Source organism: Xiphias gladius, chromosome 1 (genome assembly GCF_016859285.1).
Source record: "Xiphias gladius isolate SHS-SW01 ecotype Sanya breed wild chromosome 1, ASM1685928v1, whole genome shotgun sequence".
Classification (NCBI taxonomy): domain Eukaryota; kingdom Metazoa; phylum Chordata; class Actinopteri; order Istiophoriformes; family Xiphiidae; genus Xiphias; species Xiphias gladius.
Window position 1 is genome coordinate 4219983 of NC_053400.1, and position 19993 is coordinate 4239975.

Below are 19993 nucleotides of genomic sequence, written 5' to 3' on the forward strand. Positions count from 1 at the left end.
GAGAGGAAGCCGCAGCAGGTTACTGGCCATGGCTACCGCGAGCTCACTGGTTACAGGGCTGTGTTTTCTGGATATTAACCAGCTGAAAAGAGCGGACAACACTGCACCTGCGCTGTCTGACGATGGGAGGAAACAACGGGCGACTTACGGTTAAAGTAGAGATTTTATTAAACGCTTCTTTTTGTATTTCACGAAACAATACGACGAGACTACAATAAGTTGGTTACATGTCACGGAGGGTGCCCACGCGACGGAGCGCGAAACGCAGCTTCTCACCATGACAGCGTGGGCGCCTGCATTCGGTGGCCGGACAGTGTCACGGCTGCTGATTTAAAAATCACCAGGGAGGAGGAGGAGGAAGAGCAGTCCGCCCTCCCGGCGCCACCAGAGCGCGTGGAGTTGTGAACGGAACCGACTGGGACCGCAGATGAGATACCGGCGGCGTATAGGGGGAGATTCAATTCAATATACGCCTCATGAGTACGTTTGAACGTGGTACGTGGCCTTGAAACGCGGCGTCTCTGTGTACGTCGCCTGGCGAAGGTTAGGGTTAGTTTAGGCAACAGCGCCATCAAGTGGTGACATTAGGAAACAGCAAGACATACTGAATCATTCAATCAACAAAAATAAGTCAACTTGGGGAAAAAATGAAACTAGATCATTTAATTGATGGGTGAGAGGTTAAAACTAGATAAACAATTTCATACGTATTACAAATCTGAAGGGTTTCAATAGTTTTCTAAAAAATATATTCATTTCAAAATATATATATATTGAAATGAAATTGGTCATTGTCCTCATCATGAGGAAACCAAAAATATCTGAGGGAAATGGAAAAGTCTTGCATAATATTTACTATGAAGGTTAAAATATTTTGATTGTCCCAACTGTGGAAGTTGTGAGGTGTCATGCTAACAAAACGTTAATACAGTATATGTAGAATATGTATAATAAGAGATTTCAGACCAGCATTCAGACGTTTCAGGTAAAAGTCTGACATTTTGGCTGTCCCTGATGACACAAAGACTCTAATTCATAACATTCCAGTCAAAATGAGGTGAAAAGTTTAGGAATAATTAGTAAAAGTCTTATTGACAGTGAAAGCACTAATATTCAAGCTGATGTGCAAAAAAAAAAAAATGTAAAAAAAATTGAATAGCTGGCTACAAAGGACTATTTCAATTTTTGGAAGAATATCGTTAATAAAGATTGAGTGGATTTCAAGATTAATTTACCAAGCATAATCTGTGGCTGTACCAGACGGGTGTATTAAGAAAATAAACTAAGTTAATTAGAATTTCATTCGGAATAATAATATTCAGCGACACTTGATTTGAAAAGGTGATTATGGTTAAATCAGTAGAAGAAGGGGGTATGAACGTAACAGATTTTGAGGTCATGAATGGCCCATGAAATGAAGATGGTTGCAGATAAAATACAAATATTTATGGTTGTTTAATGCTACAATGTGGGATCACAGGTATATTCTACATAAGAGGAAATCTTGATTTGATAAAGATTGGGTGGAGAGAGGAGTTTGGGCTATAGTACATTTAATGGATGAAGATGTAATATTTTAAGTTATTCTGATTTTAAAATAACATTGAATTTGGATTGCTCACATAGACAATCTGTAGTTGTCAAAGCTATTCCTGTGGCCTTGACTAAGCTGATTAAAGGAATATTACAATATTCTTCTGTAATACTTACATCTTCTCTTCTGTTTATTGACCATTTCCATTTCTTAGATGGGAAATGTAATAAGATTTTGAGACAAAAGAATCTTTTCCTCTTCCTGTTAAAAGAAACATATTATTTCAAAAGTTTTCAAGAGAGGAGGCTATCAAAGTTAGAAATAGATATCTGACGTTTCCTTTGTTACCTAAACTGAATGAAGTTCGTTTCTAAACAATGATATTCACCCCTGCAGTGAAATCTTAAGAATAAGGTTTAATTTGGGTATTGAATCTAATCTCATCTTTTCTACACCTGTAATATTCTTAAACTATGTAGAACAATAGGAATAGGACGATCAATAGGAAAACCTTATCCAATCAAAATTAGTATGCTAATAAAATAATTTTTGTGACTGACCTGATGGATGATCGTGGCTATTTCTTTGGATTGATTTACAGCGTTCTTACCGGGAAATCAGCAGGATAAGTTAAGGCAATACCACTTGATACAAAACACGCTCTCTCACTCAAATGTACAGATAGTCATGCCAGTGATCATCACAGGGATCATCATCAGGGATAGGAAGGGTAACAACAAAACTATCAGGAAAACGCTCAAATGCATTTTTTTTTTCATGGTTATACGAGAGACACAACACCAGAATAAGTGACAATAATTTAACAATCACAGATAAATATTCAACCATTTAAAATGGCCAATTTCTCTGAAAGCCAAAGAATGAAATTTTAAAATCATTAATAGATATTATCCAGCAGCAGGAACACTTAGAAGATTTGGTTTTGAGGTTGACTCCTGTTGTTTCTGTCTTGAAGAAGATGAAACTATTGAACATACCTTGATAATTGGCTCGGTATTACAACGGAAAGATATCGCAGCATTTGACACGCACCAAATTCTAACAGAGAACCTCTCCAAAGAAATATCTGATAAGGTCAGTATTGTCATAACTATGGGTAAATGTCACATTCATTCATGTCAATGAGAGAATCAGACACCCTCACTAACTTGGTTTAGAAATGAATTTAAGAATGCCAATACAAAAAACTAGAAATGCTATGTCACAGTTTCTGGTGTTTTGACCAAGGCGAGTGTTTTTGTTTTGAATGATATATATCATGTCATTGGCTCTGCTACCACATGGGCCATCTGTGTGACTTGCTGATAAGGTCTCAAAATATAACTGATTTACAATGGCATGTTTAGCTGTCTTCAGAAATCTAGTTGAGGCCTTCTGCATTGCCTGCTGGAATGTGAGGATGCCTTGCCTTAAGTATAGTTAGTTTATAATGTACGTGTACTATTATTTTATTTTATTTCTATGTATCTGTGTATGTATTTTATTGTCAGCATAGCCTTGCTGTTTTGAATCTGTTTGAGGAATGCAAAATCAATACTCCACCTAGAAATCGTATTGAATTAAATAAAGGTTTTTTTTTTAAAACGGTGAACCAAAGTACTTATCAGTTATGTGTTAGTCGTTGTGTTGGAGACCAAATCTTGTAACTCACATTAATGTCCCACGACAGGTCTCCTTCGGCCGGCAATCCGTCACGAGGTGTCCCACCATTCAGCCCGCACCCTCACCGCACACCTGCTGCGGGTAACCCACGCCACGTACGTGGGCTTCGGCGAGCTGCGCCCAGCGCCACATCAACAAGCTCCCGCCTACAGTTTGGTAAATACCTAAGTGCGAATGAGCCACGGCAAACGCCTACACGCCTGGACACCTAACCCAGAATTCACTTCAGGCCCACGGGTCACGGTTCTTTAAAACCCACCTCCACCCGACCAGTTGTGAGAGCCAACCCACTCCGCCCAGCCCGCAGAAATCGGCGTTGATCAACCAGCTGAACCTGACCCGCATACTGCCAACTTTTAGCTCTCTCTCTCTCTCTGCGATGGGAATCCAAGTTCTTCACCTTTTCTCAGGTTTTCAACTGAAAGGACACCATACTCACCACACATGGCTTTGGCTGGGCCTTCAAGTTTTTTTCCAACCAGCTGGCACTGTGCCCCATGCCAGTACAGACTGATTCATTATTAGAATTACTTACTACTACTTCTTGTTGTTATTACTGAGTCCAGGGCTACGACGTTTATTATCTCCTACTATAATGGTATTTTATTGTTATCTCGTATTATTTTATTTTGATATCCCTTCACACATGTGCCCCAAAATATAATGAAATAAAAAGTGTAAGTAACTTGTGACCTATTTTTCTTTATATAAAACCAAAATGTAGCATTGGGAATTCTCTTGTCGTATTTATGTCCTGTCACTGGACGCACCCTTGTGAGGTGTAAGTGTTATAGGAGTTTTACTAGTTAATGTATATCCTCCACCTACCCCCTTACTCTGAATTTTTATCTGAATTCTCATCCACTTTTTATCTGAGTTAGTTCTTAGTACAGATAAAGTAATTATATCGGGTGATTTCCACCTTCATGTAGATGTTGACAGCCTTAATTCCGCATTTAATTCACTATTAGACTCAAATGGCTCTTCTCAAAACCTTGTATTTGTTCTGACATATGGCATAGAAATGAACTATTTAACAATATTTTCCCCAAACCCTCTTTTGTCTGACCATTTTTAGTAACATTTGACAGCATTTGGGGAAAAATTCCATCATAGCAAGTGTCTATCTGATCATTCTGTAACCAAAATTTGAGGAAATAATTCCATTGTTATTTACTCCAGTGCCATGGATCATTACAATGGAGGCAGGCTATCTCAACTTTACTCCCACACAAGTTGACGATCTTGCTGATAGTGCTGCAGGCCTCACTGCGTACTGTGTGCAACACTCAACAGTGTTGCCCCTTTGGAAAAAAACAATGCAGTGAATCAGAGGGGGAGCTCTGTGGTACAATTCACAAATGCGTGCTATAAAGCAATTATTATGAAAGCTGGAAAGGAATCGCGTTCCACCAATCGAGAAAAATTTCGCCTAGTCTGAAAAGGTGTCAAATAACATAAAAAAGCCCTGTGGAATGCCAGAGCCTCCTATTATTCATCATTAATAAGGGAAACTAAGAACAACTCCGGTTTCTTTTCAGCCCTGTAGCCAGGCTGACAGAGAGTCATAGCGCTAAGGATCCATGTATTACTTTAACTGTTGGTTGTAATGACTTCATGAGCTTCTTTACAAATAAAATCGTAAAAATAATCACCTCCCATAACTGGCACAGATGTATTGTCCAGTACGGTAGCCTTGGAATCGACTTTACATCCTGATTTATGTTTGTAGAGCTTCTCTACTATAGATCTCTCTGAGCTAACTTCAACAGTTTCCTCATCTAAATCATCGTTTCTTTTAGACCCTATTCCATCAAGGCTGTTCAGGTTACCCTTAAGTAAAACTTCCATATTAGATCTGATCGATTTATTTTTATTGAGAGGCTACATACCACAAGCTTTTCAGGGTGCAGTAGTTAAACCTCTACTTAAAAACCCTGCTCTTGATTGACGTTTTAGCCAACTATCGACTTGTATCCAACCTCCCCTTTATTTCTACATTTGTTTCCTCTCGACTGGACTGCTGTCATTCCTTATTATCGGGATGTCCCAATAACTTTGTGAAAATCCTCCAGTTGATCAAAAATGCTGCAGCGTGAGTACTGACAGGATCTAGGAAAAGATCATATTTCTCCCATATTAGCTTCTGTGCACTAGCACCCTGTAAAATCCAGAATAGAATTCAATATGCTTCTCCTTACGTACAAAGCCCTTAACGACCAAGCTCCATCGTGTCTCAAAGACCTCATAGTACCCTATTACCCCAACAGAATGCTCCACTCTCAAGGCTTACCTGTGCTTGTTAGAGTTTCCAAGAGTGGGATGGGAGGCAGAGCATTCAACTATCAGGCTCCTCTCTTTCCCTGTCCTCGTTCTGCAAGTATCTCTGACTGTGGAGCGGCAGGATCCGGATCTGCCACTCCTACTCAACAACCATCATCATCATTATTAATTTTACTATTGTTATCATTATTACTATCATTAATTGGTGCCGCTATCATTGCTGCTGTTATTATTAATAACATTATTAAACCTATAAGTATCACTATTATTATTATTATGACTAAAACAACCAGTCTGAAAGTGCTTAAGTACAAGAGTATATACAGCTGTTCCTGGTCTCTCATTTCTCTCCTCTCAACCCAACCAGTTGAGGCAGATGGCTGCCCACCCTGAGTCTGGTTCGGAGATTTCTTCCTGTTAAAAGGGAGTTTTTCTTCTCCACTTTTGCCAAGTGCTTGCTTATGGTGGGAACTGTTGGGTGTCTCTCTATAATATTGTAAGGTCTTGACCTTACTCTGTAAAGTGCCTTGAGATAATATATGTAATGATTTGACGCTATATACATAAATTGAATTGAACTGAATCCTTCTCATCAGACATAAAGGTTTCCATAACCAGCCCCCCACCCCCCCCCATCTTCTCAACCTTCCCCACTGCCACACTCCTTCCTGCAGCCTCCGTTCATCTGATGCCAGCCTCTTGCCCCCAACAACTAGGCCCAAGTGCCGTCCTCGGGTTGACAGTACTGTCTCCATAGCCATCCCCTCCCTCTGGAACTCTCTCAAACACATCCGTAACTGCCCCCTGCTCCCTAATGTGCTTTTATTGTGTTCTTTGCTTTTAGGGTATTTTTTGTTATTTATTATCTATTGTGTAAGGTTTCTTTGGGTATCTTGAAAAGCACTTTTAAGTAAAATGTATTATTATTATCACCTGCAGATTCAAATGCACATCAAAATACAACTGTGTATGCCTTTAAGACAGATTCTGAGTCTTACCAATATTATCATTCACAGTGGTTCGTAGAATTTGTGAGGTGCTTTATTTCCATTGATTAAACAGGTATGTGTTTTGCATGTGCAGTATTCACTTTTGTGTAATGTATGCAGGACTAATTAAATCTTTCAAACTGCTTCAGGACTCAATACTCCTTAATTTTGCTTTTCTACACTTGTGTGTTAAATACAGGTTCCATGTGTATCCAGGATTGCACTTATTGACAAAAGTTGAACCGTCTTCTAAAACATCGATCTCGATGATCTCGGTGTTACAAATAAATTGATAACACTACTTTGAAAGTAGTTTCAAAGTTGGTGAAAACAGTTTTACACAGTCTGACTTTTTCAATTATGCACTCTCTCCCTTTACTATATTGAAGCTCAGGATGTTTACATTGAGTGAAATATTTTAACACCCAAAAATCCCAAGACAACCATGTGGAACTTCCTCCACTGTAGGGCCAGTAGCACTGCCACAAGAGGGCAGGGAAGATCCATCTGGGCAGCATTCATCTATACATCTTTTACGGAAATCCACTTTCAGCGAGTCAGACATTTATTCTGGAAAAAATGAAAACCTCGAAATGTAAACTCTGCAAGTTCGATCCATCCTGTGTCTTATGAAAAACTGTAACTGTAGCTTTCAGATAAATGTAGTGGAGTCAAAAGTACAATGTTTCTCTTGAAATGTAGCTGATCAAAAGTATAAAGTAACAAACAATGGAAACACTCAAAGTAAAATTACCTCAGAACTATACATGACGACCACTTAACTTGCGGTAAATTGTTGTCTTATACAGTAAGTTATTGTAAGTTTCTGTCCACCGCTGTGAAAAAAAATGTCCCAGTCGGCTCCCATATGAACAAAGTTCCTGTAAATGAGCTTAATCAGCCAATTAACAATGCTAATATTTATTAGGATTATTATAATGTTCATAGTGTTATGCACATTTAACGTAAGGCAGCATGAACTAATTCTTTTGGCCACCTGGTGGGGGCAGAACTAAGGCAGCCCCTGAGGACAAAGCACAGACATGGGTGAAGGCACAAACATTAAGGAAGCGTGCTCCAAATACAAAAACACATACAAATAGTGAAAACACATGCAAAAAGAACTGCTATGCCACAGTGTTCATTTTGGCATCTGATTTTGATGTAGTTGTAGTCTTAGTCTTTGCCTAAAATGTATTTTAGTTTCAGTCAAATTTTAGTCATTTGATTTTTGTTAGTTTTAGTCTAACTAATCTTGTATGGTCGTTCCAGGTAGCCCAGCATTACTGCAGCCACCTGTGCTGTCCACTGCGGAGCAGTGAGTCAGTCAGAAGAGGACGATTTGGATGGTTGACCGTCAGTCCTGGAGGCTATTTGCTCCTGATGCCAACGCAAAGGATACAGGGCTGAAAGTAATGTTACAGTACATCCACAGCACTTGGTAGTTACATTAACTGACCTTTTTTGTAAAAATGTCGCCGTGCTGCCTGCACGTTTTCGTAGTTTATCTCAGTTGTTTTCTTGCCACCTCTCATCTAATTCTCAGTAGATTGTAGATGAATTTATTACATAAATCTGATCCTACCAAGAACAGGTAACGTCAGGTGATATTACTGACAGAGAAATTACATTGCAAGGCGTTTCTTATTAATAGCAGTGCAACAGGTCACGCAGCTAAATCCTCTTCTGAACGACATATTGTGGACGATGGAGGAAACAGTCTTGCTAATGAGGAGATACAGTGTGCGATTCCAATGAGGGAGACTGTTGAGTAAGACTTTGCATTAAAACATGTCCATTTGTCCGACTTTCACATTATTGTTTAGTTTTAATTCACCGACAAAAAACGTAATACACTTCATCATAGTCGTCGTATTGAAAGGTTCCTTTGATATTTTTTCAGGTGAGACAGTAGTCATTTCCATTTAAATAACAGAGCCTGCTGTCTTAAAGGGGTCGAGCTGCAACACCAGCAGGCTGAGGTGGACAAAATACACCAGAGTACAGTACTGGAAGGACTGGATTTTGATCTGTCCACAGGTGTCCCAGGCCCACAGAGGCACACCAACACTGTTGTTAGAGTCCAGTAAAACATGTATTTATTATCTAATTAGCTTTACCTTCAGACAAACTCGCAACAACTAATATGTTAGTTCAAGTCAGAGACCAAATTTTATCTTCCAGAGGGAATTATAAGATACATTAAGATTCTACAATAGAGATAGAGTCAATAGAGTCAGCAGTAAATTACCAAACGGCTATCAAGAAAAAGACCCTTCTTCAGAGGATGACGTCGCACATCGACCGGTCGCTCCTCTTGTGAGCCGGACTGCGAGATGCTGAGATGAAACATCAGAGCCAAATTTCCAAAAAGACATCTTTTAGATAAACTGACCAGGAATTAGCAAGCTAATTGCTTACTTTCTCACCTGAAAACGTATCAAATCCCAGGAAAGGTTCTAGCCTTGCATAGATTAACAACAGCATAGTTAGACCAGAAAACTTGCTGGCATATGTGGACTACAAAATGGGAGGACAAGGGATACAGTCTATGAGAGAAAGTAAAGGAAAACACATGTAAGACAACTGCATTACTCAATAAACAATGCGATTCTCTTTGATCTAACTTACTGTCCACATCCTACTTGGATGCAGCTTAACATACTTGACGCCCCGAGAAGTGAGGGGAAGCGAATGGATGTTCATGAAAAGAACTGTCAGCAGCATAATGGATATCTTTTAGCCTTAGGAACTCTAAGATTCACTCATTCTCTGTTTCAAGTGGTAGGTGGTCTTCATGTTGAAGCCACTTTGTCCAGTTTTTCCCGCTGCAGATCTAGGTCTTTTATTCCCCAGTCAGGCTGAGCCCTTCCCTTCCTCCCTGCTGGTTAAAAGGCTGTGAAGCTTCTGCACGCCTGCGGTATCCTCTGTTGGATGAACCCCCGGTCTGAGGGTTACAGCACTCTCACCCACACGTCTTCCCAGAGAAATTCCTTTGTTTGCTCTTTCGGTCTTCCACACAAGCCTGTCTGTCCTCCCTACTGTTACTTTGTTCACCCTTCACTCTCTGTCCCACTAGCCTCGCCGGAGTTCAGAGATTATCGTGAGGCTTCAGCTTTATAACCAAATTTTCTTTGACTAGACTGATTATATGGGACGTAGTAGGAGTGGGGTTTTTTTTCTCAAATTACACACCATTTTTGCCATCTTTAAACGCATTCCACTGCACATACAGTATATTTCTCAAGGTCGTGATTTACCTCATTGTAAGCTCAAGACACTTGCTCGTGAAAACAGGCTAATGTAGGGGTGGAAAATTATGAATGACTTTGCTGATTTGAATCACTTTGTTCAGTTTAGCTGAAAGATTCATGGTCGCCATGGAGGTTGTTCACCTTTTTCCCTAAGGTAAGAGGCCGCACCACTGATCGAAGGCACTTCGGTATGTACAACAGTGAGTGAACGCATTAACATTCGGGCGGCATGACGTTCAGGGTTGATTCTGACTGTCTTCAGTAGTATGTTCAGTCTGGTGCTAGTCCAAACTGTCACGCTCAGTTCAGTACAAAACTAGTCTATACAGTACGAGCCCTGTACATAAGGTTATTTGCTCAGCAGCCAATTAGTTCCGACGTATCAGATTACGAAGAACAAGGAAGTAACATAATGTTAATCACAGCACAGTGTTCTTAGAAACCAGTGAGGGGCACTCCACTGCCAAAAGCTACCGATTCAGTCTGGGACACTGGTGCATCAGTATAGTCCGTTCACTTTAAAAATTCATCGATAAAGATTTGTTCATACATGTACTAAACACCTCTAGCCATATGGAAGTGTCATTAGTTTGCAGGTGTTTGGTCATAAGCTGCTGGACAAATTGTAATTTTGACCCGATCATCATCAGAGTCAGGGCAGGAAGGGGATACACACTCAGGCCGGGAATCTAACGTCCCGGCTAATCTCCACATACTGGCAGCGGATGGCGTACACTGTTACTGTGTGGAGTAAATATTTTTTCTGTTTACTGTTTACGCCAGTAACATCTTATTTTAATAATAAACACAAAAACTGCTTCAAACACTATCCAAAAAATGAAAAGAAGCCAAGTGTCTTCAGTCTCAAATGTTACTCTAAGCACTGATTAAGGCTAGATGAATAAATATCTCTATATATAAACTTTTAGGGTGTTTGTTTCGCACCTGGCATTTCCTCAGAGCTCCGACTGGACTCTGGCAGCTCTTTAGTTTCAAGGTCTTCAGTTTCAATATTTCAATATTTCAATCACTTCCTACATAGCATGATCGAGTGTTGATGTCATCAATACGTTTTTAAAACGTAGGATCGACTCCAGATGATATAATGTGCGGAGGGCCCTGAAAGTATGTTTTACTATCTATGTTTTTTGTTTTTTTTTAAACATTAACTACGTCACTTTGCTCGAGAAGCGAACAAGCTGCACTTTCCTCCAGGGTTTCTCTCCTTTTCGTGCGCTCCCTCTGAGCTCCACCTTTTCCCTTTACCTCATTTTTTCACCTACACTGTCCTTTTTTTTTCTCCACACTGCTTGGCCACACACACTCCATACACTGATTGGATTTTGTGTTGATGTGTGTGTGTGGGCATCATATATCAGCTATAAGCAACATCAGTACATAATAATTGGAATCAGTGTCAGTGTCAAATACCCTTATCAGTCAAACCCTAATACACACAGACAGTATATGATAGTTTTGGGGATGAGGTCCACTTTTTTGTATGGATGCTATTAAGTTCCTGTCATCACAGCCTATGTGCTGGAATCAAGCTAAGACAACAACTACCTAAGAGAGGGTAAACTTTAAGTCCATCTTTCCGTTGGCTCCAATCTATTTTTCTTCTTCCTGTAAGTCCATCACAAAGAGATCATATGTTCATGAAAACCTTTTGTCGCTCCTCCTCTTTTCCTCATAGCAACTTTGATCCAGAGGTCAAAGGCTCGGAATGAATCATGTCACATGCCGCAGTCTAGATGGTGGCATCTGTGAAGTCTCGTCTGGCAAATCCTTTCTGAAAAACACAAAGAAACAATACCAATACTGGCAAAGAATGTAAACAGTAAACATGTTCCCAAAGAATGATGAAGTGATGACCAAGACATTTACTCTCAGCTTGTGCTGCTGTCTACCATTTGCTGCAGCACAGCACATCAAGTTATTTACCTTCCCAGTTAGACTTATTGTAATGCACTTTTAGTGTTTAATCATAGACCGCATAGTTCAAAGATTGGCTGCTTCGTTCCTCTAATATTAACTGCTGCTTGGCGCTTTGCAGGCAGTCTACAGTGGGTTTATCAGACCATTTTCACTGAAAAGAGTAGCCTACTGCTGCTGGAAAAAGGGTTGATAAGGGTCCAGAAACTGAGCCAGGACTGTGGAGCTGCAGCCTGCAAAATCAAGACAATGAGTTGACTTGTTGACAGACGAAATGCTCCGCAGACCTGAGAGGAACAGTTGGGTGATGGTTGTCTAAAAATCCTTTTGTCACTGCCAACTAATGGTGAATAATATAGTTCAGGAAATTTCATAACAGTCTTTCTTTAGAGATGAGGAAATATTTTGTCCACACTATTTTGTCCAGAGGGTGACTCTAAAGAAAAGTTTAAGTAGTTAAAAATGGAAAAGATTTGCCCTCTGGGAACCATCAATAGCCACAGCAAATTGCGTTGCATTCTGACCACTGGTTTTCCAGATACTTTGGACCAGTTTGTTTGTTCTGTAACGTGTGAAGACAGTCCGGAGTGTGAAGCAAGTTTTGTTTTTTGTTTAGGCTGCATCCAGGAGGAACCTAACAGCGACTGCAAAGTCCACTAATCAAACTCCTCTTTTATTCGTCCCAGAAGGCACAAAAGAGACAAACCCAAAATGTCTAAGCCAGATTCTCATTCCATCTGAGAGTGGTCACTCAAAAACTGAAACTCACCAAAACCCAGGCCACACACTGGCAATGATAGACACGAGTAGAATATTCAGGAGATAAAGCAGAGGTCAGAATGTAGAGGAGTGTAATCACTATGTTTGACAAAAATAAAGGTGGAGAAAATTTAAGCTCATTCCAAATATCAATAATTCCCATTGTGTTGTGGAAAAAAATTGTCCAGCAATGCCAGTGGTTTACATTAACTGAACAGCTAATATAATAAACTCTGAATTGTTCCTTATCCAGGACAGTTGTTGGGAAAGCGACAATAGGGTGGCAACTTTACAGTTTCTCTAGTCAATATTCTCATATTAAAACTGGAATAAAATTACAAGGTACAATGTGAGAGGGGTTTCCTTGAGACAAGAGCCCACTCGCATATTCTGTTTCACCTGAAGTATGACACATTGATAACTTTAAAAACCCACTGTACAGTACCTGCCCAGCACCAAACAACAGACAGACAACTTTAGCTTACCGGCTTGTGAACATAGTGGAGCATTTAGCAGCTAAAGAGCCAGAAATTTTTTTCAGGGGTTGGTGGAGACCAAACCAGAGATAAGAAGGAGAGTGAATACTGGACTTAGATTCATCAGATGGACACAATGAATGATTATGTATCTGCTTGATGTGTAAATAAGCAACTGTTTGCTAACACATTTGTCATATTAACTTTATAAGGTGATCAGTGTTGCATTTACAGCTTGTAGTGCTGCCCCAAAGTGGCCAAAAAAATCCGTTAATACAGTTTTACTGTAAATCTTGTGATCAGAAAAAACTGCTACTTCTCTACGCTCTGTACTCCAGTTTTCTCCCACAATCCAAAGACATACAGGTTAGGTTAACTGCTCACTCTGATCTGCCAGTTAATGTGAGTGTGAATGGATGTCTGTCTCTACGTGTCAGCCCTGTGACTGACTGGCCACCGGTCCAGGGTATACTCCACCAGTTGCCCAATGTCAGCTGGGACTCCAGTACTGTCTACTGTCAAAACACTACGACAAAAACACGATACGATAGTTAAAATTAGATGTTTGAAAACTGAATGTAAATCGTAAAAACATTTTTACAAAATTTAAAAACTGCATTATCACTGATTTCCCAGTGTGTGAAATCACAGATTGTGAACCCAATGGAGAGATGTACTTTGGTAACTCTACAAACTATTTGCTATCAGCTACAGAGAAAATATTTGCATTGCAGAGCCAAGTATCCCTAGATAAGGCATGGATAGAAGCTAACAAGGTCCAGGCTTTCAAAACAGAGCCAAGGAGAGGAGAATAGGACCAATGGGAAGAGAGGCGTGGAGGTCAAGTGGGATAAAAAACAGATGTGTCCAGACATAAACCAGAAAACCATCTGGTGGAGATAAAAGTTTTTTTTTTTTATCTTCCCATTGCACAAACAGAGCACAGTAAATCTGTGGGGGTTGATTAAGTTGGTCAATCAGTAAGAATAACCATTTAACACAACAGAAATAATCCAAGACAATTACGTATACCCTACCCTATTTGTATGAAATCAATATAATATATGAATTAACAATTTATTACACTTAAATATGTGAATTACATTACAGGCGAAGACTGTATACTCAAAGACTCAATGCTACTCAGCTTGCTAGCAGGAGTTTAGCTATTTTCTTCTCCATCATGATTGAATTAAAATATTATATAAAATAGCAAACTGAGTTATCAAGTTGTTGGTTCATCGAAATGGATATTTTTCAATTACAGATAACAGCAAGGGAAAAAAATCTGTAAGTTAATTTAATTTAGGCTTTAGCTAAGGCTACGTGGCTATTTCACCAACTGGATTTCACTTGATATTGCTCTCTTGCTTTAGCTGCCTAGTTTGCTGTCTCTGTGACAGAGAGTGCAGTAAGTGCCACAACGAGGTTTACAGCCCACAGACCACCAAGCAAGAGTTCAGTTACTGCAGCAAATACAGCGTAATACGGAACTGTGGATAGATTTGGAGACGTCGACAATTGTTCGTCCTCATCCACCCCTTCCTCACCCACGTCATCGTTAGATCGGGAGGAGGAGCATAGGGCGTTAGATGAACAACTTAGACCTGAAACACATTCTTTTGAAAGGTAGACAAAATGTTTGCTAGCTGAAACACAAACACGCCTTCTAATATGCCGTTGCTCTGCTAACTACCCACAAGATAAGTGTAAAGTGTGGGTTTATATGATGGGAGGGGTTAACTAGTCAGTCATTTTTACATTTTACAAAGTAGGGACCTCATCCACATGCCTCCACATGGACTCACTTTCCCTTAATCCTCCGCTTACCAACTTCCTGCCTGATCTCCTCTCACAGACACAGTGTTTACATACGTTGGTACAGTGACCCACGATGTAGTCTTATCAATAAACCCTGCAGCCACACTAAATTCTTTCTCTCTAATGCAGAACAAAGGACCATGTCCTCTTTATTGTCAGAAAGCCTAGTCTTGTTCATGTGCTCATTAGCTGTGGCAACTAGTTAATTTTTACTGCTAGACAGCTCAGTTTAAAAAAAAATAGAATTCCCTTTTATTTCTGAATGTTGATGACTCTGGAACTCTGCCTAGAGGCCAAGTTGGAACTTAGTCTCCTGGTTCTTCCTCAGAATCCTTGTGCTCACATGGATACGAACTTGTTGCCCTTCTGTCTCTCTCACTCTCTCTCTCTCTCTCTCTCATACACATCTTGGCTGGCTGACCAATGCTGTAACGACATTCTTGCTCCACTATTGTGGTCTAGCAAAAAAAATGACTATGTCAGGAAATGTAAATGGAGGGAAACTGTCTATTTTGATGCAAAAGAATCACTAACCGGATAAATCTTATAGTGGATCTCCTTTACCTTGAAGGCAACAGAGAATTTTAAAGAAAAAGAGATTAGTCTGTTATAACATCTTCTATCAGTCAAATTAACATTCTTTAGAACAGAAGGACTTGTTTTTGGAGATCAGACAGTTAGTTTAGGGAAATCTTTGGAGTTTCATAGTCACATGTCACTAAAAAGTTTTTACCAGCAAAACTTTTATTGGGTATATAAGACCATAAAGATTGAAGCTTAGACAGACATTGCAGATATTCTCTCAACTATTTTATCCTTAATAACCCGATCATAGATTCAAATTCTTTGGCCATTAGGCCTCCTTTCTCATTCATTATTTTCTGTTTTATTCCTCCATATAAAATTTGATATGGCAAAACTTGTTTCTTTAATAATTCTTTATTTGTTCGCCTGTAAGCCAGTGGTTTAGAGAATGCATCACAGAATCAATTCTAGAAGTTGTTTTTTTTTTTTAATTTTCAGTTTACTGTAAAACCTGATGTTTTTGCAAAAAGGGAGAGTTTTTCAATAGCAATTGAACCAAGCCACTATTTTTTTTAAATAATGCTGTATCATCAGCAAACCCACTTATAATGAATTCCTGGATTACGGGATTTCTTCAGATTTTTAATATATAGACATCAAGTCAGAAGCTGCAATAATTCCCCCATTGATTGGGAATCTACATCAATCTACATATATGAGGCATCCTTTTTTGGTGAACATCTTTGATACAACCTTGCTCATTCTCCACTAATTTCCATTTCATCTGTGTGTTCATCTCTCTTGTTTGAGCTGCTAGCCAGTAAACATGCTCAGTGTTAACGTGTTTCTTGCAAATAGCTAACACTCAGAACTGACCAAAAAGTAGTAACAACTAGGAATAAATGTCCAAAGTAGAGCAACAGAGTAACATCTTTTTGAAAAACTAATTAGTGTATTTGATTGCAACATAAAATTGAAATTATGAGGTCTTTTGATGAGGAACCCCTCCTACTCAATGCCATCCTTTATTCAGCATTTCTTTCATCTGTCTGAAAAAATGAAGTGTGTTCCTGGAGTTTATAGTCCATATTTTAAGATAAATTGGCATCCACTAAATCGGTTCCTATAAGAACTGAAACCAAAACATTTGTAATTTTAACTTAACTTAATTTTAACTTTGTGAGCTGTCACGACTCTCGATCTCTCGACTCGCTCAGTGATGATTAGGCTGGAAATGTCCAGAGCTTATGGGAAAAGGTGTTCGTTAAAGACTGATAAAAAAAAGAAATATTAAATGAGACACAATATTAGGTTGTTTTTCAAAAAAATGGCTGTCCTTATCTAACTGTATGAAGTGAGCCACTCAACATACTGTTTCCCTTTTCCAAGCTCATATATTTAGTGTAGTTATAAATGCCAGGGGCTAAGGAAGGTTTTCACAGTCCTGGAACAGAACATGGAAGTTTTGGTTTCACTTTGGCTGTCTATAATGATGGCTAAATTAAGAGCTTTGAACCAATAATTTTATAGATATAACACTGTACAGTGTGGAGGCAAGAAACTATTGAACAAGCATTTCAGTATTAAGCTAATGTATGGTTGTGTGGATTATCTCATTTTATATTAGGAGTGTTTTGACATGTCTTTCTTATGTATTGTTGTCTTTCTGATCACAAATGTGTATATCACCAGCATTGAAGGTGTGGCTCTAAACTACAACCTCAGGTTTATATGCCAATGCTCACAAGGAATTACAAGAGATCACAGTTGCAGTGAATTTCACCGCTGGTGTCACTTGCTCAATGTACTTACATGTACAGTAGAGCCAAAACAAACATCTAGAATAGGTTTGTTGCATGGATGTGAGTTTCTCACAACCTGCTCCAGGAGTTGGGTCCAAATGCTACTATTTGAGAGTGAACGCTGGCGCTCTGCATTTTTTTTGGAATGGTGAAGCCTCAGGTGATAAAGTTAATTTGTGGTATTTTCTGGCTTAGTTAACAGTATTCAAAGTGTGGGGGTGCTTGGTAAAGTGCCATGGACCCAAAGAAAAACAGATAAATGACTGTATGAGACTCGAGCCAAAAACAGTGAGTCAGAAACAACACCAACCATGCAAGACAACAGGACCCCTTGTCCGGGCATAATGCGAAGTTAATGTCTTGGAAGCCTGTCTTACAACATTGGGGGGGGGCAACATTTTCAATGAAAGCTTTTTGTGATCTGGTTTCTAAGCCTCAACATAAGTTTAGCCAGAACCACTCAATAAGGTGACTGACACAGGACAGTGAAAGTACTGTAGAGATCACTGAAAGCAATTAATGATGTTCTGGCTGCCTCCAACACCCAGGACAAAAGCCAAAGGCCAGCTACCGTCAGACAACTCCTCTTAAGAATTCTTAAGAATGTGCTCTTTCTCGCACAACACTTTAAAACAGCACAGTCAAATCACTGGTGCAAGGAAACATACACACTGAGAGAAATAATACCCCTCACTGCTGCTGTCCAACAGAAACTCTTCAGCTCTACAGGGAGTGCTTTTTTACTTATCCCATTTGTTGCAGTTTAAACAAACTGTGGTGCAATATGATTGAATTCAAATTTTAAAAAAATTGACTCTATGGCCTGAACCAAGATTTCAAGTGCTTGTTGTTGCTGCTTAGGCAACAACAAGGGCGTCATTTTCACAGCTATGAATACAATATTTTAATGATTTTGTATGATGTCTCTTGGTATGAGCAGCTGTGGATCTCACCAGTTTGTAGTCTTTGTGCAGCTTGTTGTACTGGAACATGTTGTAGAGGACAGTTGAGGCTGCTCTGGCAGCTTTTAGACTCCCAGAGCTAAATCGAGACACAGTGACAGACAGTGAGAAACAAGGAGGACTAACAAAGAGGAAATACCAGAGCATAAACAGAGGGGAGAAACTCAGTGATAAACACTTTAAAATGACCAGCAAATAAGCAAAAGGTTATATATTTGTGTGGTCAATGGCTAGTGGGGAGAGCAGTAACAGCTCAAGAATATGTAAAGTCATAAAAAAGAAACACTGAGGTCACTACGAGGTCACAGCTTTGGTATAACTGAAAGATTGTTGAACCTAAAAATTATTGACCAATTATAAGGAGCATGAAGAAAAGATTTTCTTTCAATAAAATGGTTTTCATAGATTATAGAACATTATTGGTGATGAGTTCATAATTTTTACTCATCCTGCTTTCTGAAGCAGCAGCTCTGTTTTGTCACTATACTACCCTGATATTTCTAGTATTTCAGTGGAAGTCAGTCCTACCTGTTATCATGGAATGTCTTAATGCCCACCAGTTTTGGCAGGCCGTTATAGTACGTGATTTCACGTGCTGCCACGTAACTGCAGGTGACCAGGTGATTGAGGGCTCCACAGATGTTGACCACCACCTCGCTGGATGGCGTTTTCTGAAGGCCATCACAAGGCAGCTTGGACAACAGAACATTAACCATGTTCTTAGCTGCAAGGACAAAGAGCAAGGGTGGTTGTCTTACAGGACTGTTTTTAGATAAATGGTCTGACCTTTCAGTAATCTCAGTTTGCTGAAAGGGCACTCCACCAATTTTACATTTCAAGTTCTGCCTAAGTAAGTAAACTGTACTGTCCAAATGCATCAGCAGAGGGATTTGAACACTTTTACAGTCCATTACAATTACAAGTATTAATATGAGCTTTGTAGAATTTAGAAATCAGACTCCATAGAAATCAGTCTTCCACCAGACGGCACCAGATTGTTTCAGTTGTTGTTTCTGCTAATTAATATACATATGTTTACAGCAGGACGGCATGGTGGTGCGGTGGTTAGCACTGTCGCCTCAGAGCGTGAGGGTTCTGGGTTCTGGGGCATTTCTGTGTGGAGTTTGCATGCCCATGCCTCTGTGGGTTTCCTCCAGCTTCCTCCCACTCTAGGTGTGAATGTGAGCGTGACTGATTGTTGGTCTCTACATGTCAGCCCTGTGATAGATAGACTGGCGACCTATCAAGGATGTACCCTGCTTCTTGCCCAATGTCAGCTGGGACCCTCAAAGGAAAAAGCATTATAGCTAATGGATGGATGTTTGCAGCAAGGTCCTCCAAAATCACACTGGTCTAATTAGTAAATAACATTGCTACAGGAAGGAGTAACATCTTTAAAGTCAGACTGAACTTTGAATTCTCCCAGTTTTGTGTCACTGTAGCTATAGTGCTATTTCTCCATTTTTTTAAAAGAGAATAAAGCCACCCACAAAACGTTAGATATAAAATATAGATATCTGTACCTTTATAACATTCTATATTTTGGAAGACCGATAATGCTAATTACAAAGTTTGTATTGCACTGATTCCCAATAGTACTTGTTATTCCAACAAAGGCAGAGTCATCAGCAGCTTCCTCTAACTCTGTACTGTGTTTGTTACATTATACAAAGGCAGGGGTCTAACTAGCATTAGCTGTCTCTCTTACATGGGTCCAGTTGTGGTGATGGCAAACGACCAGTCACAGAGTAGTATTCGGAGTACTCAACTCGGAGATGGGAAAAAGTAACGTCAGTCTCCTAACTGATTAACTGCCTGTGTAGCCGTTGGAAGTGTAATTATGACCTATTGTTAGTGATCACCCTAGATAATGCATCAATAAAATTATAGTAACAGCTGTTAAACTCAGATAAGATACACTGGCTTCTGAAAGTATTCAGACCCATTTACTTTTTGCAAATTTTATTGTA

At 39.5% G+C, this 19993-nt stretch overlaps 1 protein-coding gene across 1 annotated transcript in view; it reads right to left on the bottom strand.

Annotated features, from left to right (window-relative positions):
- Positions 1-8638: 8638 nt before the first annotated feature.
- Positions 8639-19993, bottom strand: part of LOC120804262 (plakophilin-3-like) — a 41834-nt gene continuing 30479 nt past the window's right edge. Inside the window, exons 11-13 of the mRNA XM_040153641.1 lie at positions 18552-18747; positions 18015-18102; positions 8639-11535 (exon numbers count right to left, since the gene is read on the bottom strand). Coding sequence (XP_040009575.1) covers positions 11494-11535; positions 18015-18102; positions 18552-18747 — 326 coding nt within the window. The 3' untranslated portion in view covers positions 8639-11493. The remainder of the gene's footprint in view (positions 11536-18014; positions 18103-18551; positions 18748-19993) is intronic.